The following is a 23,069-nucleotide window of genomic DNA, read 5'->3' as shown; positions in this document are numbered from 1 at the left end:
AAGACATTCATCTGCTCAGCAACATTTCCCTTTTCATAAACTATTGGCTCAGCATTTGGCAGATATTACTTAGGCAGAATTCCTGCAAGTGAATTTTACCTGGAGAGAATTTTTAGTATCAACTTGACTGAGGACTGTAGGATTGGGCCTTCTGTCAGCCAACAGGACTGTTGGTGGGGATGCCATATTAAAATGGCGGTCCTCCCTGAAGAACGTCAAAACTAACCCCAAGTGTGGAGATAGTAGGGCAGTGCCATATTTCTAAAAAATGTTTTAATAACAGCTGGACCCCTACGTCCTTTATTTCCATGTACAAGACCATGTCTTCGTCTGTTTTCCTGCTCTTTTGCTTAAAAATAGAATGATCCGTACTGAAAGGACATGCAACTCTTGAGCAGAAGAGAAATGTTAGTAGATCTTGGGTCAAATCTATCCCTGATGTAACCCCACTGATATCAAAAGAGTGACACCAAGGATGCATCTAGCCCTCTGTGTTTACTCCTCCAAATATTCCAAGGCTGAGAAATGAGTGAATTAAATATTCTTTTTTCTCTGAGCAAACTCCATAATTGATTTAGTGGTGAGTCAAGCAATTCCTTATTAAAACCCTTGGGACAGGATGTTCCAGTAGAGGAAGACAAAAGAGATCACAGTTAAAAAGCCAGTTCATTCAGTCTGATAATAGGCATTTTAACACAACCCATTTTATACACCTGAACAGAAAGGCAGACACAGTGTTACATTCAAACCACTTAAAAAGCTGTCAGTGTTGGAGTAGAAACCTGAAGACAAAGGGTTGATTCAATAAAATTACAGAGTCTGTGCATCTTACTCTGGATTGAACTTCCCTGACTCAGCCCACTTTGGACTATTCAGAGAACAAACAAACAATCCAGACCTACATGGATACGTACATGCCCAGGGGATTTTGATCAGTATGATACAGACGAAAAACTCTCGTGTTCTTTACCAACCGCTCAAGAGTGTGGTAGATGCCTCACAAACAAGAATAAACGCTCCCTTCCTGCCCTGAACACCTTGTCATCTAACTTGAACATGAAACAAAACAAGGTTCGTTAAGGCAGAAAAATGGGGGTGCGAGTGAAAGACAAGGAAAATTATACAGTCACATGGTGACGCAAACAGGGCACGTGTGCATCTCAATTGTTTCACTAATGTGGGGACCACAGTGGGTTTGTTTTTTTATTTTAATTTCATGCTTCATAGGCAGCAAGGGAGAAGTTGTTTTTTAGAAGGCAGTTGAATGAGGTGAGGGTAGTGGCTTAGAGCCTGAGCCACTGGAATCAATGGGGAAACTCCCATTGACTTTGGCAGGATTTGGATCAGGTTCCTGGTGAACAGGTTTGGTGGCTGCCGCACTCCACACATAGGGGTTAGCATGGAAGGAAGCATGGAGGTGGGAACGGGAAAAGGGGACAGAGGGCCACCCAGGCTGACATCACTGGTGAACACATAGGGGAGAAAGTGCAGTGTTCAGTACATAGCATATTTGGCTTCCAAGCACCCACGTACACATCAAACCACCAGGAGAATGGCTCTGTCTTTTGGAATGGTGGGAGGGTATATTTAACACATAGTCAGAGACTAATTCAGAGGCCCCTGTTTTTCCTCTGCTGTTTTCCAGTAAATCAAGAGTCACGCCACTGAAGCCGGTGTGTTTAGACGGTGGTAAGGCTAGTGTAAAGGAGAGCAGATTGAAGCCCAGAGAATTTAGAGTACAGCAAGAAAAAAAACCCATGACAGTGCTGTAGAGGCAGACTGCCATGGAAATCTGAAAGGAAGTCAGGATTGCTCAGCATGCTATTGGGCCACATGTATTTGAAGGATGCGAACATCTAGGAGGGAGAGAAATTGCTTGGTGCTGAATAATAGTATAGCATTTATGGTGACTATTACGAATACCCTCCTACTGGTGAGATCTATGAGACTATGGAATAATCTACCAAGAAAGGTGGTGGAAGTCCCATTAGTTGAGCCCTGTAAAAATACACAGGACAAGGCACAGGAACCTTGATCTGGGGAATAATCCTGCATCAGCATGGGATGGAGGAAATGGCTGAATATTTCTTTTCCATCTGTAGCTTCTGTGTTCATTTGCTGACATTCTGACTTGCTAGCTCATCCTTGCATGCCTCATAATCAGATATAAGTTATGCCAAATGGCATCATGGTGTTGATGTGCACAGATATCCACTAGAACATAAGGGTGAAGTCCATCCCTGCATGAGGACCATGCAGCACTTACAACCCAGTTACACCCTCCAACTAAGACTTACATGGTACATAAGCCTTGTGTTAGCCCTCTGCTCAGGGGTGAATTTCGTCCTAGTAGAATAAGTCATGTGAAGGTAAGTGCAAAATAATTAGAAACCCACCAACACATCTTTCATTTGAGACCTTAGCAAGAACTTGAATTCAGATGTACAGAGGTGAATGGCTTTGCACTTTGAAGCACTTGAACCCCTCTTTTTAACTTCTTCAATTTGAAAAGGTAATGGAAAATAAACAGAGAGCTTATGTGTAGCCTGTATGAGGGTTATTATGATAAAGTAGCACAGACTGGGAGTGGTGTATTTAATTTTGCTCTCATTTATTCAATTAATATAACAATAGCTTGTGTTTGAAGTAGTTTGCAGGTTAACAGAGAAGGGGTAGAATTATATTAGTCTTTTGGCTGCATGACCAGAAAGCTGGAGCTAGCTCAAGAGCCTTAAAGTCTAGGGCCCATAGATGATGCTTATTCTCAAAATGTAGAATTCCCCATTGCATTTTTAATTAACTGTTTGTTGTTATCCCCATATTAGCTTTACTGGTGGCACATCCTTTGGGAAATTGTATGATTGGTCTCCCATTACACATCCCTCAAGTCAGTACTGACTTCCACATAGTGCTCTTGTTAACACTCGAGCCATTGATTCTATGGTGAAAGTCATTTAAATCATTTCCCCCCCCCCCCCCGCCCCACACACACACACACCTCCCAAATTAAGAATTGTTCTTTCCTTGCTTTTTGTTTGGCTGGTGCTCTGTGTTTGCTTTGCTCTGCTTTGCTCTTCTGAAAAAGAAGCTAAACAATCCATTCCTGCAAGTCTAATGACCATGTAAGCAACAGATGCATAGCTTGATTTTCAAAGGTGCTGAGCAGCTGCTATACACTAAATTGGAGCTGGGGGAATTCAGCACCTCTAAAAAGCAAGCTGTGCATCGAACCAACAAGATGTGAGAATGTCACAGATAGACTAGAATTGGCAGAGCACCTTGAGGTAACAGTGTTCCATGATTTAACAATGTGATCTTGAACAGTGCATCTTCTCCTAATAATAGGGCCAGATCCAGTGATTCTTACACTCACACAGGCTTCCTGCTGAATCGATGGGTCTTCGGTGTGGATAAAGAGTGAAAATCAAGCATGAAAATGTCTGGTGCTGTTCATGGTGCTGACGGTGAAGCCCTCATAGAATTGGTTTCTCTTTTCCTGAACCTTTTCCATAAACTGTTTGTATATGTTGAAATGCTATAAAACATTTCCAGTCTGTAATTGGTTACAGATATCAGGGAGGGGGAACCGAGTGAGCTATAATTATGGATGCGGTATCGGCTGGAATAAACGAAAAGGTGGAGAATCTGCTTGAACTCTTACATGTTGCCTGGGCCTCCCAAATACCTGCTTCAAAAGCAAAGCTGTTGTGCTTTCAGGTTGCCCCTCAGCCACAAATTTTCATTACCATGTAAGATGCAGGTAATTGCCCTGATCCACCATTAAATATCTAAGGCACCAATCTGTTTATCAAGCCATCACACCAAGCATCCATCATGGCATCTAGGCACAGCACACAGCATTACAGAGAAGCCCATTTCCACCCCTGTTTTGGCTCAGCTGTGCTAGCTAGCAATCTGTGGGCAGAGCCAAGGACCTGCCAGCTCCCCACCCTCCTCTGCCTTGCTACTGGAGGTGGGAGGGGGGAAGGAGTATGAATACTAGGCATGCAGTCCCTGCTCCCCTCCCCTTTCCATCCTCCACAGAGCCATGGGGGTGTTCTCTCCCTTTCCGGCTCCTGTACAACCAAATAGGCCAGATCACAATTTGACCCTTAGTTATTTCCAGCAGGAAAATGATGCCTTAACACTCCAGTGAAGGAGAGAGAGAAACAAGAAGGCAGAAAGTTAAAAAAAGAAAAGAAAAGAAAAGAAAAGAAAAGAAAAGAAAAGAAAAGAAAAGAAAAGAACATAGTTCTTTTAGATTCATAGATATTTAGGCCAGAAGGGACCATTATGATCATCTAGTCTGACCTCCTGCACAATGCAGGCCACAGAATTTCACCCACCACTCCTAAAAAAGACCTCACACCTATATCTGTGCTATTGAAGTCCTCAAATTGTAGTTTGAAGACCTCAAGGAGCAGAGAATCCTCCAGCAAGTGACCCGTGCCCCATGCTACAGAGGAAGGCAAAAAACCTCCAGGGCCTTCCAATCTGCCCTGGAGGAAAATTCCTTCCCGACCCCAAATATGGTGATCAGCTAAACCCTGCGCATATGGGCAAGATTCATCAGCCAGATACTACAGAAAATTCTTTCCCGGGTAACTTGGATCTTACCCCATCTAAAAACCCATCACAGGCCATTGGGCCTATTTACCATGAATATTTAATTACCAAAAACATGTTATCCCATCATACCATCTCCTCCATAAACTTATCGAGTTTAATCTTAAAGCAAGATAGATCTTTTGCCCCCACTACTTCCCTCGGAAGGCTATTCCAAAACTTCACTCCTCTGATGGTTAGAAACCTTCGTCTAATTTCTAATCTAAATTTCCTAGTGGCCAGTTTATATCCATTTGTTCTTGTGTCCACATTGGTACTGAGTTTAAATAATTCCTCTCCCTCTCTGGTATTTATCCCTCTGATATATTTATAGAGAGCAATCATATCTCCCCTCAACCTTCTTTTAGTTAGGCTAAACAAGCCAAGCTCCCTGAGTCTCCTTTCATAAGACAAGTTTTCCATTCCTCGGATCATCCTAGTAGCCCTTCTCTGTACCTGTTCCAGTTTGAATTCATCCTTCTTAAACATGGGAGACCAGAACTGCACACAGTATTCCAGGTGAGGTCTCACCAGTGCCTTATATAACGGTACTAAAACCTCCTTATCCCTACTGGAAATACCTCTCCTGATGCATCCCAAGACGACATTAGCTTTTTTCACAGCCATATCACATTGGCAGCTCATAGTCATCCTATGATCAACCAATACTCCAAGGTCCTTTTCCTCCTCCATTACTTGCTTTGGTAAGTTAATTTTGCTGAAGAAAAATCAATATGCAAAGTCTGCCAAATTATTACACGCAATCAACTACATACGCTATTACTGATCATGCAATTGAATAGAATGAAGATCTTGTCTTAACGTTTTAAGGAAGTTATATTAAGAAGCAGTGGCTGCAGGTCTGAACAAGAAACTAAACTATAAAATAAGGCAGTTTTAGTCACCACCCACCTAAACAAGGGATAAAATAATAACCTCAACAAGAGTGAAATTATCAACCCAATGAGCCTGATTCTCACAACACCAAATGGGAAAGGGCCACCATTACATGTCTAATTCTCATGCACAACTGTTGCACAAATCCGGGAGTTGCTCACACAAATGAAGAGTGGTATCAAACTGCTCCTGGATGTGCTATCACTGTAATGATTCATACAACTCATGCACACGGTCACAGCCATCTGAGTGCGCTGTGTGGGTCTGGTATTCTGAAAACTAGCCCCAATATTAGGGAAAAAAACCCTCAAGGAATCTTATTTGTCTTCCCTTTCAAGGCCCTTTACAGCCTATCCCCACCCTAGCTATCCTAGTGACATTCCTTATCATAATGTCGCCTTCCACCTCTGACAGGCCCATGACACCATCCTCCATCACTCACTTGTTACATTTTCCAACAAGCAGCTTCCAGGTTTCTCCTATGCTGCCCCTCGTGCTCAAGAGGCCCTCTGCATAAACCTGCCCACAAAACCACTTATTTGTCCATCTTCAAACCCTTCCTTAAAACAATCCTTTGCTGGGACACCTACAAAAAACATCTGGACAACGATCAGGTGGCTGGTGTGCCCAGACCATGGCCTATCATCCTGATCAGTACTGTCTTTGTTTCCTTCTCTTCCCCCTCCGTCTGTCTCTATTCTTCTATGGTCTCTTGTTTTATAGTGAGATTGGAAGCTCTTTGGGACAGGGATGGTCTTTTTGTTCTGTGTTTGCACAGCGCCTACCTCAGTGGGCTCCTGATCCATCACTGGGACCCCTAGGCTCTATAGTAATAGAAATCATACTTTGATGTCACGTATTCTACTGTAAACCAGTGAGTTACACCACTTTCAGACCACTCAGCTGGAGAAGTGATTACACTAGAATCTCACTATCCCACATGGTTTATAATTTTTATGCAAAAACGATCACCCTCTGCTTTGTTCTCAGCAAAGATAGGATGGCAAGGGCTGTACCACCTTTAAACTCTCCTCTGCCATGATGTCTACAGCATACGTGACAGTGCTTAGGCAGCTGGTGTGCTGTGACCACTGTTGACTATGCTGACCGGTATCATCTCATTGTTTCCTCATGCTTCTCCATCTTCTGTAGCCACATGTTACCTTATACTTAGGCCAGGACCACACTAGAAGTTTTTGCTACCTTAGCAATGTCTGTTAACAGTGCGATTCCCCCTCTCCTCCATGCACCCCCTCCCGAAACAAGTCTATACTGGCAAAAGCCCTGGTGTAGTTGAAGTTGCATTGGTATAGAAGTCCTTTTGCTGATACAGCTTAGTTTGCTCACTGAACTGGTATAAGCTATCTTAGCAAAAGCATTTTTTGGGTGGAACATGCTGCCTCTACACAAGGAGGGTTTTGCCCATAAAACTTGTACCAGCAAAACTGTAGTGTAAATTCAACCCTTGATTGTGTCAGTTGCTCAGGGCAGGGGCAGTCCATTCATTGTGTGTACAGCGCCTAGCACAAAGGGGCCCTGGTCCATCACTGGGACCTCTAGGCTCTACGGTAATAATTAGCCAAGTCTAATATTATAATTGTGTCATTTCTAAAAAAAAAGATGTTACTGAATGTTTACTACAATATTGTCATCATCATACATAATTAAAAGTTAATGGGAATGATCCTAAGAAATGGACACGGTGCATCTGGTGATGTAGCATGTTTGCTCTGTGGAAGTATAACATTTTATAAGTATAACGTTGTATAAGGGGACATTCTGGATACATTGTATATGAGAGGGCATGCCAAAACATGTTACAAAGTATCTGAGGGAGCACACGTAGGGACAGTTAGCTTTTGAATGGAGAAGCAATTAAGATAGAGCCAGCACATCTAAGAAGCAGGCATCAGAATGGAAGGTGTGAAGGGCAATTAGTTAACTGGAAGCTGTTAAAGGAGATTGTTAAGGGTGGCAGGTAATTGAAAAGGAGTACTTGTGGCACCTTAGAGACTAACCAATTTATTAGAGCATAAGCTTTCGTGAGCTACAGCTCACTTCATCAGATGCATATCGTGGAAAGTGCAGCAGACTTTATTCTCTGTGTATATATAAAGTCTGCTGCACTTTCCACGATATGCATCTGATGAAGTGAGCTGTAGCTCACGAAAGCTTATGCTCTAATAAATTGGTTAGTCTCTAAGGTGCCACGAGTACTCCTTTTCTTTTTGCGAATACAGACTAACACGGCTGTTACTCTGAAACAGGTAATTGAAGATACGTGACTGGTCTCAGGGATCTCGAAGGGTGGTGACTAAAATCTTTTTCTTCTTTTGTCTGTAACTTCTCTGTAACTTGTTCTCCAGCAAGCTGTATAAATTAAGAGACATAAGCCCCACTCGGGGGGCTCACTTCTAAATGTATTAGCAGAGCAGCTTTGCTAATAAAACAGAGTTGTCTGATAAATTGTGAGTCTGAGTCAAACTTTGACAGTTCTTTCATTATCTGAATTCACCTTGAGGGGATATGCAGCCCTGTGCAGAGAGCCAGCACAAGATCTTTGTACTATGAAGTCCAACTTCAACTTCCAAAATAGGGCCGTACCCACTTTGCTTGTATTGTCCTCAGTTATTCTTCACACAAAAATTGATATTTGAATAATGAGGTTTTATCCCCAGGTTCTCCAAAAGAAGAACTGACAAGCAAGGCACTTTCCACTGATTAAAACATTTGTTTTGAGGTTTAATAACTAATTGATAGAGGTGGCACGCCAATTAAAACAGTTATTGAATCATAACGAACAGCATCCTACAAATCTTGCAGGACTAATACCCTTCTCTTGATGTATAGGGAGGCAGGTGCTTTGGGCTCGATTCAGGAAAGTCCCTAATCATGTGGTTAAATTCAAGAATGTGCTGAAATCTCATTGATCTCACTGGAAGTTTAAAAACATGCCTACGTTCATGGAAATCAATGGGACTTACACACATGCTTAAAGCTAACCACATGATTAACTACGTTGCTGAACTGGGGCCTTCTATCGCTGCCTACTGAGATGAGGCTCTGTCACCTGGTATTGAAACAAAAGAGCAAAATGAATGTAAACCCGTGTCTCTCTTTAAAGGGACAAGATAGCGAATAGTAATTGCAGAGGTTTTATCAAGAACTTGCAGGTTATATACATACCCACACAAACACATGTCATTAATCCACTGATAACACCAATGGATAAAGAGTTTTATTTATGCAAATGCAGAATGTTTCAGAATGATGAACTAGGATGGTTTCAGCAGGTAACAAATTGCTTTTTTGCACAATTTTAGGACGTGATCCTTCCTGTACAGCGTCCCCAATGCAGAAAAGAGAAACTCCGTGCACTGAACAGATTCAGGCTTGATCCCGCAATCATGCACTCATCCCACAAATCTACCTTCATTAGAATGACTTCTAGTACTCCAAACAGAAGCAATTAACAGCTGCCAGTTTTACACTGAAAAGCAGATATCACATCCATGTTTTCTTATTTCCTCCCAAAGTTGGATCAGTTAAGAACAGGGGTTTCAAATTTCACTGGTCTGACTTCCAGGGCATGATAATACTAATTGTGGATCTTTGAACAGATGTTTGAAAAAAGGTCTCTGTATTTGCCAGTAATGTTATAGAAAATACCTTTAGAAATGTTTTAAAATAACTTTAAAAATATTGGGGTTACTTTTGTATCCTTCCTCCCCCGGCTTAGGAGGAATACATAAACAGTTCTATCCTAAACTACTTTTTCTGTAACATGTGTCATATATAGCAGTTGCACCTTGCTGTGTGATCCAGCCAATAATGTTAGGATAACCATCATACCATCATTCGCTTTGCCACCCATCCCAAACTCATGATGTTAAAACCAATTACTCAGATTCCGGGTTCCAGACATCAGTTCAGCTCACTAATTCACACCATTCTCTGCTCACTCTGAACTTGATTTGTCAACTTCTCTCCTGAACCAGAGCTCTGGCATAGGCAGCTGGTTACAGTTCCTTCATCCTCAGGGCAAGATGTGAACCCTGAGACTACCTAGAACTATCTAGGGATGGATCTAAGTTTCAACACGGATGTAGGATTCCTATGGGGTCCATGCTGGTGGAATTCTGCCATTCTTCCTCCTCACCCACTCCTACCCCCAACACCACCCCTATGTAGTGGGGAAAAGGGACAGATATACCACACAGTTATGAACAACGGGGAGTGTCTTTACATGGAGAATTCTCAGCTAGAAATCTGCAGCCAGAGTATAGCTCCTTCATGCCACCAGAGCGGCACAAAGGGACCGTAACACATTAGGGAATCTGGCCCTATATAGGAACATGTTGAGAAACCAAAACCATTGTAATACAGCTCCTCACTGACTGCTAAAACTCTCTCAGTATCTGACTTCCTGTAGCTATACAATTCCATTACTCTTAGTACACTGTGCATGCAGAAGAAAAGAAAGAGCCCAAGATATTACTGAAAAGGTCAACATTTGTATTGTCCTCATGAATCATTAGCATATACATTGGTGTCTCCTGTTTCCTTAGCCCTTTTGCCTTTACATGCTCATTCAGTCAGAGATAAATAACATCTGCACTAATGCACAGTCCTCTCCTTGTCCTGGTGTAATCCTTTCTAACAAAAAACTAGGTAATAATACATTTTGGCTTGGAGTAATTTTGCACCTTCCTTGCTAAAAACCACCCCGAAATGCCTCTGTTATTCATTGCCTCTTAAAGTGCACAAATCATCTCAAAAGAAACTCTGTAAAATAACATTGTGGCTTTCACACATTCTTATTACTCCCTTGTATTAAAGTAGCACCTAGGAGCCCCCCACCATGGACTGGGACCCCATTGTAGTAGGGGCAGTATGAACCCAAAACAAAAAGACAGTCCCCCTCCCAAAGAGCTTATTGGCACAGGACTCTTTATCCAAGGGGTTCAATTTACAAGTAAAATCTAGGGTTTGTCTGGGCTTGTATTTGCTGCCAATTATTATTAGGATGGAGGGCTAATGAATTACAAAACACATTTACCAAGGAATGCACTACAGGGCTGGGGATCACATGGCTGGCCATCACACGGTCACCAAAAGCTTTAGTGATGTGAGAAGATTGCCAACAATGGACATAAACTGAATATCCAGCCAGACCATCTTCAGGGCCTTGCTAGAGATCGATCTGGGTGGTTCTGAGTCTGCAAGGAGTCTATCTCCCTTTGGGACTTGCCATGATGATGGCAATTGCAATCAGGAACGTAAGTCTTTCTGGCCCATGCACCACCACCTGCAGTGAGAGATTCTGCACTAGGGACTTGGTTAACAATTTTGTTGGTGAGGCACAAATCAGAATAGAGTCCAGCTCACTTCCCCATAGCTCATAGGACTGTGAAGTGCTACAAACTTTGTTGTGTCAGAAAATAAAGCAGCTGTGACACAGAATACACCCAGGGAGCTGATCTCTTGAGTAATCAAAGAACATGTTTACACAGTTGCGTTTTTATCCCACTTCCACTGGACACCTTCCCCATTTATTTTCCAAAGGTTCCAGATAACCCTTGGGACCTTCCTAAAACCAAGGTCTACTTGCATGGGGATCATTTAACACTCCACTGAAATATGTTCACCTCTGCAGTGAATGCAGCACAGCCTCGGATAGGATGCGAAGAGCAATACTGTAGGCAAGGAAAAATGTAGGTATCAGACAAAATGTAGTCACCCCAATTCGAATTTGGCCCGACTATCAGCTTTAACACTTCTTCTCTCAAATTGTGCACTGGGCCAGAGGACTACCATAAGTGGCCAGGATCTCCTGTTCACACTGCATCTGAAAGACAGCTCTTCCACCAGACCCATGCTTCCCAATACCAATAGTGAACATCGCCACTCCCTGCATCTACTAGGTTTTACTGTCCATCTGTCATCCCAGTACTGCCCTTTCCTGACATGACAGCTCACGGCAGTTTGACTGCAGGCATACCCAGCATACACCTGAAGATCAGGGCAAAGCTAGCGCACATTGGCTCCAAGGGGCCTGGATTCTTTTTTAAATACACCGGGTGAAATCCTCAACCACTGCACACTGGCACAGCTCCACTAATGGATCTCTGCCAGTTCACACCGGTTTACAGTGGCACATCTGGTCCCATAGTACCTAAGTTGCCCAGCAAAAAGTCAGGCTGAGCCCCTGGTTCCTGTTCAGAACCGAACCAGAAGAGCTGGTCTACAGGGTCAGAGACACTGGAAACCAGGAGCTCCCAATGTCTCATCCGGCCTTTGCTTATGCCCTACTGTGTGAGCTTGGCCAAGTCACTTAAACCATTTTTACCTTCATTTCCCCCATCTGTTAAGGGAGGATAATAATAAACTATCTCCCAAGAGAGCACAGGGCTTAATCACTCTCAGTTTGAGAGCACCATGTAAGTATTGTTAGGTCACAGCCAGGTTGTGGGCAGCCAGACCTAGGAGTCAGAGAAAGAGTCTGCAGTGACAAGACAGGTGTCAAGAGGCAGCTGGGTCAGGATATCAGGAGGTCAGAAGCAAGAGACAAACTGGAGATCATGAACCACAAGTCAGGAGGAACCAGAGTCAGGGCCATGAGACACACTGGAAGTCAGGAACCTCAAGTCAGATGCAAGGAGTTAAGACAGGCTGGGATGCCAGGAAGTCAAACAAGAGCCAGAAGCACATAGTCCAGTGCAGGGTGAAGCCCAATTATTTGGACTGCATCCTGTTCCTGCTGCTGGTTTAAGTACGGCCAGCTGGCCAATCAGCTGTTCTGAGACTCTGCCAATTGGATCTCAGGGGCAGAGCCTCACAGTGGAGCTGGGCTTCATGGCTCGTAGGGGGCAGGTGGAAGGTTGGAGTGTGGCTGCTCCCATGAACTGTCAGGACCCAAGTTCAAGACCTTGGGGTCAGGACATAGTATAATAAACTCTGTAATACAGAATCATCTTTTTCACACTTGTATTTTCCAGTTAGATGGTGGTTTCAGGCTCTTGGCCATTGAAATACAACTTCTTTTGTTTTCTCCACTGGCTCAATTAAATTAAACTCCGGCAAATGTCCAAAGGACAATAGCACTTAGATTTGGGCCGTGGGCCAGTTGTGGCCTGCAGGCCGTAGTTTGCCCACCTCTGGTCTAGACTTTAGCTTATGAGGAAGCATGTGAGTTTATACCCCTTCCCAGTATGAATGAGTGAATCCGCCACGCCTGGTGTCATGTAGCACCTGCTTTTACCCCAAACCTCTTTCCCCATGCTTCTGAACCTGGTCTTAGATGGTCAGTGGATGCTCTGCTCTGCTGCGGAGAGAAATCCAACACCACCAAAACACTTCTGAAGAGCTAATTGCCAGGAAAACAACCCCAGCAACATTATTCCCGTGCACAGCTGCAACCATGAAGGAGGCGTATGCACAATGAAATAACTTCTCCCCTGTGCTGGCGAGGGCAATAAGAACAGCTCACTCAAAGGCTTTGAAAGAATGGGAGATGGATGAGGTGTTTCAGGAAAAAAACTACAGCAAACTCTCCCTCTCCAGCACAACGCAGCAGTCCGGCTCCATCTTCCCATCCGGACGGGCTCCTTTTCAAAGCACACATCTGTGAAACTTGCTCACCCGCTGCATTTGGGAAAGCGCAACCTAATCAGCTCTCTCCCCCCCGCCCCCCATCTTTCATTTTTCTCTGTCATGTCTAAAGACAACAGGGCTCTGGCTTGCATGATTCTCCTGCGGGGAAAGATTGCTTCATATGTATAGCCCAGTAAAGAGCTGTTTAAAATACCTGATGGGGCTGGAAATGTGCAGCTGTCCCTTTAAATATTTCACCAGGAGGTGGGGATGGGCTGGAAAGCATGCCACATGCTAAAAGAGTTGACTGGGGCAGCCAGAATTAAAGAGTGATTTTACAATGAGACATCAAACCAGAGCCCTGGCCACTTCCTATTCCATTCAGCTTCTTAGACCGTTCCTGTCACTGTGGTGCCCAGATGCAGTCCAGAAGTGCGTTAAGCACCTGTCTCGTGTGTCTCTTTTTTGTGGTCATAAAAGATCCCATAGCACTTCGGATAAGGAAGGAATATAAGCCCTGGTGTGTTCTCCAAAGATTACAGCTACTAAAATACACCCTGCAGTTTCTACTGGCTAGGATGTTCCTGGTCACTCCCTGTGCTAAACTGTTGTGGAGTGTTGCTATGCACTGTTGTATACCTGCTGTGCTCAGGGTTGTTTGTGATAGGCATCAGGTGGTGTGATCACTCGGTCCCCAACGTACACCTCTGAGAGGCTGTGAGGAGGCAGTATGGCCTAGAGGATAAAGCACTAGACTGGAGACCTGGATTTTACACTCAGCTCTTCCACGGGCTGCAGGGTGACCTTGGTCAAGTTATGGCCCTGTGCCTCAGTTTCCCCAGTTGTAAAATGGGGATAATGATATGGACTTTCTTTGTGAAGTGCTTTGAGCTCTACTGATGAAAAACACTCTATAAGAGCTAGATATTATTATACAACAGTCATAAAACCCTCTGAGATCTTGGTACGAAAAACACTGCAGAAATGCAAGTATCATGACTAATACTACGGACAGAGTGTAGATCCCTGCCTGGAATGGCAGGTCCGTGGAGACAGGGCATTGCCCTACAAAGATGGAATCCAGTGCACTGTGGGGCCAGAACAGACCTGCATTATTGACATGGTAGACCAAGGAACTGTATTTCAGAAACTGTAATTACTAAACTAAGGGATCAAACCAGTGACGTGCTGAGCATCGTCAACCCCTATTGAAATCACCTCCTAAGGGATCTGTACTGCAACCCTTACTCACATGAGTGTTTCCACTGTAGCAAATGGGGCTAGTTACGTGAGTAAAGGACACAGGATTTGGCCCTTAGATTTTAAAATGTCTTGCAGCGGGAATCATGGGCCAGACTCTCTCATGTGCTCGAGCCCGTTTGTTCCAACTCTGGCAGCAAAAAGGGACCAGATGCTAACTGCACCTGGCCTGCTGAGAATTTCCCTGGCAAGTTGCTGTACAGACAATTTCAGTTGCCGTACAGACAATCTAGGCAACTCCTACGCCATCCCCACTAACTCCCAGGTGTGATGGGGATGGGACAGAGAATGCTGGGAGCAGGAGGGGGCTTGGCCAGATTGCAGATGTGCATTGCCAATTCTCAGCTAGTGTACTGAGGGGATGATGGGGTGGGGTCAGTGGACTTTAGACTGTTGCCAGCTATCATAGGTTAGAGCAGCCTAGAAGCTGCTCTAATCTACTCTAGGACTGAGGCTGGAACATGGCAGAAAATCAGGGAGATATCGGTGTAGGAGAGCATCTGGTCTCATTGCTGTGCACGGCTGCCCTTCCTTCTCTCCTGTCTCCTCCCCTTCATTCTCCTACATCGTTTTTCCCTGTAACATTTTCTCTCCCTCCATGGCCCATGACAGGAGGATTCTGGCCCTTGCTCAAAATCTGCGTATGCATCTCCTTTTATTCAGGCTTTGCACTTGGGAGGCCGGGATTGCAGGGATGTGGTCCGTATTTTGCCCTTATTTTCCTTCTTATGAAAGCCTGAAAACACTTAAGAGGAAGCAGCGATCGTGGAGCGGCTGTAAAATAAACATGAAAAGCTCCATTGTTTTCCAGGCACTAACAGACACCACAAAGCAGTGGAGGGAAGAAAAATACAACACAGCGGAGAACAAAACAACAGCAAACACAACCCAGAGGAGGGGGGAAATGTGCTGTACCAAGGCAGGAATGCGTCCACAGCCTGGCTGCTTTGTAGAACATTGTTAGCATTAATCTGAAGGCTGCATAGCTATAGCTGCAGCATGAGCATTGTACACACAATGCAGCCCTAAGGAGGGGCTGGGGAGCCAACTCCTCGGCAGATCTGGAAGCAGGAGCCAAACACAGCAGGGGGCAAAGTGAAGAAGAACTGAGCGAATATGAGAGGTTTGGAGCATACAGAAAGAGCCCCCATTGACTTCTATGGGATTCATTTACTTGAGTGAAAGGACTTAAAGCATGAGGATTGGTTGGAAGGAACAGGTCCACAGAGAATGATAGAGTACTTCCCATTACTTATTTGCATCATGGCAACCCCAGTCATGGACCAGAACCCCACTGTGCTAGGTGCTGTATAAACACAGAACAAAGGAATAATGAAATAAACTGCCCCTGTGCCCACTAATTCAGCCCCTGCCCCGAGGACCTTACACTCGGCCCCTCCAGGAAGAGAGAGATTTCCTTCAATAGAGGATTACTCGTGAAATAGGTTTTGTTCGGTGGCTTTGTTTGGATGGGAAGTCAAAGGATATCCCTAGGTTTCTGCCCCTCACCTCCCTCTCTGTTTATTTACCAGTCAGAATGCGTTTCTTCCTTCTCTCATCTGCCCCTGACAAGCACATAGGTGTTTTCTATGCTGCTCGGTTTTCCAAAGGAAACAAGCTAACAGTCCATTTCTCCAGCAGCTGTCACTTTTAATAAGCCTTATTTTTTTAGCCCACTAAACAGAGCGCAGCACATTCTCCCAGCTGAAGAACAGGTTGGCTGAGGTGGGTGGAAGGGAAAGGAACCAATCAAAGAAGAAAACATACTGCAAATGCCCCCGGCCACCTTCACCTGCAGGCAGGTATCTCCATGCAGGGAGTTTCAGAGCAGTGAGAACTAAAATGGGTCCATCTTTAATATGATACTGTTGATAACTGTTAATGAAAGTCCAGGTTCTATGATGCTGAATATTACTTTACCGCACCCATGGCCCTACTGATTGCAGTAGGAATCATTGTGGAATAAGGGAGTACTCAATACGAATAAGGGTGGCAAAGTCTGGTCTGAAATACTTATTACACAAGGCTGGATGAATCAGATAGGTCTAGATTATGGCTTTACAATCTGCCCCGACTATGGGCTAGCAGGCAGCAGAGCAGGGAATAAACCCATTGACACTGCAAAGGAAGGTGTGACTGCAGCGAGGGTAGGCAAACACCCTCCTCCCCCAAGCATTAATCAAGCTGGCACAGGTAACAGTGGTAGGCTAGCTACCCAAATACAAGCCTGCTGGGGATTGTGTATATGTAGTCAGGTTGCTAACTACCACCAGGGTCCATGCCATCACGCCCTTGCTGCTATTGTTACCTGCACCAGCTAGATTGAAGCGAGCGCAGATATGCCGACCGTGAGACAATCATGGCGTCATTTGCAGTGGAGCGCTACCCGACGGTCAGGCCTACACGTGGAACTGAGGGTGTGATGCGAAGCTTGTGTAGATGTGCCCACGGTAGCTCTCCTCGAGTGAGCATGCTGAAAATAGCAGTGTAAGCGGGGCCACAGGGGTGGTGGCTCAGGCTAGTCCTGGACCCAAGGGGTCCAGGCAGGTACGGACTCAGGTGGCTACCCCAGCTACATTGCTATTTGCTTCAGTCCTAACTGTGCCTGGGGGCACAGCCTGATACGCTGGTCTGTATGTTCAAGGATCTGAGTGTCAAGATCCAGGAACTAGGGACAACTGGGTGACATTCTCTGGCCTGTGCTGGTCAGGAGGTGAAACCAGCTGATCCAATGGCCCCTAAGCTCTCTGAATTCCTGAATCCGAACAGCAGCCGATTGGCTCATCATTAATAACAAGTAACAAGAGTCACAGTCAGCTGCTGACATAGCTCTGCAGGGAAGCGAAAGATTCTTCCCCTTGCCCAGATTTATAATTGAGAAGCTCACCTATGGCCGAAGGGGCAGCACTCAGAAACAACTAGAGAAGCCTGTGGGTAAAAGGAAAGGCCTGACCTGTGCGCTCTCCCTGGTTCCATCAAACGGTTTGATTTGTTCACGAGGCGCTAGACAGTAGGGTCCGGCCGCTGCTGCACGAGCCAGTTTGCAAGCCTCTAGTGTGGTCACTTTGCATTGTGCCCTTGGCAGATTTCTGCCCACAAAGCCATCTGAACGGTCCATGGGAGGAGCATCTCCACTTTAGGGAGTGTTCCAGTGGCACAGAGTCGACATAGAGGCTCCTGCATCCTCCCCCTTGCTTTCAGGGTAAAAAACGTGGCCAGGCAGAGGTTGCACAGTCAGGATTTCACCCTATCGCCCAGTTTGGCCACTTTTGTGCAGCCTTTACACCCCTGCACCCCCAATTCCACCACAGGGAGTTTGACCGGAGCCCTAGAATTGATGCCTGGCTTCCAGGAACACTTCGCTGGTGACTTGCTGAGATGAGTCATTTAGGGCCTGACTTTCAGAGGTGCTGAGCATCCACAGCTCCCACTGAAGTCAATGAGAGGGAGATGGCGCTCAGCACCTCTGCATTGCCTCAGTTTTTCTGTCTGTGGCTCTGAGGTAGTGGGAGGATTCTGTCCATCAACCTGGCACTCATCACGGTAGCCTATGATTAATGTCTGTAAAGCACTTTTGAGGTCCTTTGATCAGGGGTTCCACTGGTGCAAATTATTACTGAAATGAAGACAGGAACATAGGAGCTGCCATTCCAGAAGACACCAACGCTCTCGTATACAACTTCCAACAGTGGCTGATGTCAGATGCTCCAAATGAAGGTGTAAAACCCCATAGGGCCAGATACAGTCAATGCCTATTGAAAAGTCTTTCCAGTGACTTCTATGGGCTCTGGATCAGTCCCATAAATATACCTCATTGTGTCATACTGTACTATGGAAGGAAGTATATTCCTGACCTTGGCTGGTTATCCGCATTTGCCCTGAAGCATGACAGTTAATTGCTCTTATAATGTTTATCCTAGGTAATTTAACTTTAATTGCTAAATCATATTCTAGTATGCCTTTGGCATCAATATTCTGTTTGTCACATGGTAGATCACACATGTAATAAGAGGGAAACTCTGGAAAGCATTCGTTCAACATACATATCCATACCAGACTGGAACTCACCTGGGGAGGACTCATTCAGTGGATTGAGGGCACTTGCTCTCTTGATTTTCTCCAGACAGGCCTCCTGCTCCTTTCTGATGATGCAGTCTGAGTGTGTTGCTGCGACCTGAAAGGCAGAAAGCAGAACCATTACAAATACACCAGTCTATCCTGAGCTCATGGGAAAACCAGTAAATCTTGAGATCCTTCTCTAGGGGAAAAAAATGCCCTGGAAGGTGATATAAATACACTGTAAACTCACTGCCCAGTGCTGAAGACCTAAAGCTAAACAACAGGATTACAATGAACATTAATTATTGCAAGGAATGTCATCTGTTTTATTTTTCCTGCTATCCACTTCTAATACACTGCTTTTATAGAGTCTGAATCACAGAGGAAGGGTCATCTAGTGGTTAAATCAGTAAATGGGGACTCAGAAGCCCTAGAGTCAGTTCCCAGTACTGCCATTTACTCTTGTGTAACCTCAGGCATGTCACTGAATCTACCTCTTTCTTCTAGTTTTCAGCCAGGTAAATACTTTTGTGGCTGTGAAGCCCTGTTTCCTCCTTTCCTCTCTTCTCCCATGGCTACAAGATGGTTTTACAGCCAAAATGAAATGCAATCCCAGCTAAACTGAGCTGTGTTGATCACATCTCTCCTAGTACTAGCCACTGTCTTTATATCTCAACAGAAGTCCAGGGTAGGACACACTGCAAAGGAAGAGAGAAAAGGAAGTCACCAGAGGTTTGTATATGCAGGGCAGTAATGCAGAGTACAGGAGTGTGATCTCTAAAGCACATTAACGGGTTAGACGTTAATTGGTCCTGTGAGAGGGCTTTCCCTTCACCCCCTCCCCTGGTTCCTGTCACGCAGACAGAAAGCAGAAGACCAGAAGTCCAAAGTGCAGGCAACGTGATGTTTATTGGGGTTAGTTCCAAGCAAGCATATCCATAGCTTTACACGTCGGTAGAGTCTGCTTCCCAGTGTTCCATTTCCAGTTCTGACGCCGCAGAGCTTGCCTGTGTCCCTGTTCCCCCTTCCTGGCAGGCCCAAATTTACCTGCAATGCACGCCCACAGTCCCGTGCCTTTTGTACCCCATCGGAGGGGTGAGGGGTGAAGTTGTGTTACGGTCAGGGACAGGCATTTCTTTGGTCTTTTAGTGTTTTATACCTTCCCCCCAATCCCTCTTTGCCCCTCCCGCCTGATTGCTTGACCGTGCCTGGAGATAGGGGTTGAGGCAATCTTAAAGTGTGCTCATATATGTTACACTCCTACCGTGCCCTGTAACACTTTAACTGCTCTTTCCCTTATCTCTCCCTATTGTACTCACAGACCCATCTGGCCAGGTAGAGGTAACACACACAGTGTCTTTGTTCACACATATTACTAAGGATATAAGAGTATCAAAGGTCAAACCCAGAATTCTATCCCAGGCTGACAAGCAGGCTTGTATGCTAACAGGTCCGTGTAGACCTTGCTGGTATGAACTAAAAGTTCCCTACTAGGTTTTCACATAGTGCCACGTTACAGAGAGGTGACTTGCCAAGGTCACACGGAACACCAGGGACAAAGCTGAGCAGAGAACCCAGGTCTGAGTCCTAGTGCAGTGAGCTATCCCCTAGGACACACTGCCTTTATATGGAACACTGCCTTCACTTTAAGAAAATAACACAATGTTTGGGATGCACTATGAAAGAGGTGCCAGTGTTTGAATGAGTTATACGGAGATGGGCTATATCATCTAATTCTGTTTCCAGGCTGAGAATTTCCCAGGAGGTCTCTGGAAATCACAGATTAAGCCCAGCATGCATGACTTTCTCAGTTCACTGAATGACACTCATGCATAGGGATGCTATGTCCCTAGCCTCCCAAGTATGACCAAACAGCACCGCAAAATGTACACAGTAATGGAAGCATGAGTTTCCCAGGTGTAACTTTGGTCTCTTTAAATGTGCAACAAACCTTATGAATTCTCTGAGTGTTCCATGAGTGGGTTGGGCACTTAAGGCAGAAGGTTTGGGGAAAATCCAGGGTGGGGAGTGTGTTGGGGTCACCCTGCAAGTAATAACCACAGTTGATGGAGACCCTGGTGGGGCTCCTGTGTTGTTGGCAGGCTGCTGGGGTCAGAACGCTGAACCAGGGCTGCAGAGCTCTGAACCAGATGCTCAGTGAACTGTTTTTGTCCACTGGCTGTTGGTGTCCAAGCTGGGAGCCACAACAGCAGAGCATTTAAGGCACCAAGGGATACAGGCAGTAACACACCCCTGCACTTCTGTGAGCTGAACCCCCAAAACGTGACACAAGGGTCACAGCATTCTCTGTTTCCATGGTATGCATCCGATGAAGTGAGCTGTAGCTCACGAAAGCTCATGCTCAAATAAATTGGTTAGTCTCTAAGGTGCCACAAGTCCTCCTTTTCTTTTTGAGAATACAGACTAACACGGCTGTTACTCTGAAACCAGCATTCTCTGATTTTATCTCTTTTGCCTTGAGGATATTTGCTGCTCCCAGACAGACCAGTTGCAGTTTCCCCGAAAGTCCCAGTGATATCTGCAATTCTGGTACACACTGATGGATATCACAAAACCTAGAAGCCAGGAAGAGAGCATGAGAAAGACAAACGAATTTTTAGAACCAAAACCCAGAAATTCCAGAGAACCAAGCGACTGGGACTCCTCGAACTTCTAGGAAGGCAGGCATATTTTTGTTTAGTATGCAATGAACTAAAAATTAATCAAGCAAAAGGAGTAGGAGACCTGAACTTGTGATGCTGAAGAAAAAGAAATGTAGACTGATGGCTTTAAAAATAGATGCTGGCTATTTAGCCTAAAGAAATAAGATAAAAGACACATGCTGCTACTGTGGTAAAGCAGCCTAGTGGATAGTGTATTGAACCCTGATTCTAGTAATGTGGGTTCTATCCCCAGTTCTGCTAGTAGCATACTGGGCAACCTTTGACAAGTCACTTTGTCTCTACTCCTCAGTTTCCCCATCTAATAGATAGTCATATTGACTTTCCTTCACAAAGCACTATGAGAGATATAGGCATCATTAATCAAGCACTTTAGAGACATGGAACACATTCATGTTATTTTTGAGCCTACATTTGTAAAGATACGTTATAAGTTCTGTGTACCCCTCTGTGTTTCTATAGTGCCTAGCACAGGAGGCCCTGCTCTTCATAGGTCCCTAGACATTACAGATTAAATCATAAGCATTGCTTAGTTGCATCAAATACGCAAATGTAAGGCTAGCTTGTGCCACAAGGACACAGTCCGTCGTCAGGGGCAGTACATTGCTGAGCTGCCCCAAAGGATCCTTGTGAAGGAACTGTGGCTCAGGGCGTCACAATCCCCTCACTAAACCCCTTTGCTACAGGGAGTTGATGGTTTGTTGCTGGCTTATTTCACAAGCTAATTATGACACCTCCTCTCCTCTAGCTCTGGTTTAGCTGCATTGGCCAGTGCTCTGCGGGGAATGGTGCCCTGGCTTCTGCACATCACACACCCCCCCGCCCCTTGCTCTGGAGGGTGTAATAGTGAAAATGGAGTAGTAGACACCCATCATTATTTACTTCTGCACACAGGGCCCCAAGGTCTAGCCAGCCCATACACAGGTGTAAGGAGGGTGCTCCTGAGCCAGTGAGATGTCCATGGACCAATCTAGCTAAGGGATCAAATGGACACTGGTAGCATAAGATATCCTATCCCATTGGTCAGGGTGGTACACTGAAGAGCTCTAGAAATTAAAATGACCCAATGCCATATTTGTAGCCATTGATCAACACTTGTTTTAGAAAAAGTTTAATTGAAAGCAAATCACAAGTGGAAACCAAAAAAGCTCTTCATGGCGTATGAATAGATTTCAGAAGTCTCAGTGAGCCACCACTGAAGAACTGGTTCAGAGACAAAAAACAATGAGGATTTCCTCCAAAATGTAGAATTCATGGCTAGAAATGCTGGTATAAAAATAGAATATTCCCTTCAATGGATATTCTGTGGGTCAATCCTGCAAACACTTAAGAATTTTATTCACATGAGTAAACTGAATGTGACTACTCAAGCAAGTAAAAGTTACTCTTGTGCTTAAGAGTTTCCAGGATCAGGCCTTATATTTGTAAAACCAAAGTCCTGATGTAACAGGAATTGGTACAATACTCTTGGTACATTCATTGCAACAAAGAAATTATTTAAAAAGTTATACAATAACATTAGCTTTCTTTCTCCTTTGATCTATGTATTTCCTATCTATAAGGATCTGAGCCAAAGTTCACTGAATCGAATGGGAGTCTTTCCACCTACTTCACTAGTATTTAGATCAGGCAAAAAGAAAAGGAGTACTTGTGACACCTTAGAGACTAACAAATTTATTTGAGAATAAGCTTTAGATCAGGCAGTAAGAAAGAGAGAGAAAGAGAGAGACAGAGACTGTGTATATGAATATAGTTGAGCCCTTTGGAAACAAAGTTATCTAGATCAACAAACTATAAAGATGAAATGGAGTCCGATTCATCTCTGGTGTAACTCTATTGTCTTCAGTGATGTTACACTAGGGATGAGTTTAATCCATTGGGTTTATTTTATCATTGACTTCATACTGAATTACATTTGTTTACTACCTCTATTCTGATTCTCATTTTTAAAAAAGCTAACTCACCAAAATGATG

At 44.6% G+C, this 23,069-nt stretch overlaps 1 protein-coding gene across 7 annotated transcripts in view; it reads right to left on the bottom strand.

Annotated features, from left to right (window-relative positions):
- The window catches only part of ADCYAP1R1 (ADCYAP receptor type I), a 188,761-nt gene that overhangs the window by 102,896 nt on the left and 62,796 nt on the right, over positions 1 to 23,069 (bottom strand). For all 7 annotated transcript variants that reach the window (XM_073334759.2, XM_073334760.2, XM_073334763.2 and 4 more), the window contains exon 3: positions 18,424 to 18,529. In XM_073334759.2, coding sequence (XP_073190860.1) covers positions 18,424 to 18,529 — 106 coding nt within the window. The remainder of the gene's footprint in view (positions 1 to 18,423; positions 18,530 to 23,069) is intronic.

Source organism: Lepidochelys kempii, chromosome 2 (genome assembly GCF_965140285.1).
Source record: "Lepidochelys kempii isolate rLepKem1 chromosome 2, rLepKem1.hap1, whole genome shotgun sequence".
NCBI classification, from domain to species: Eukaryota; Metazoa; Chordata; order Testudines; family Cheloniidae; genus Lepidochelys; species Lepidochelys kempii.
The sequence above is the reverse complement of the archived record's forward strand: the minus strand, read 5'-3'. Positions and strand labels throughout refer to the sequence as shown.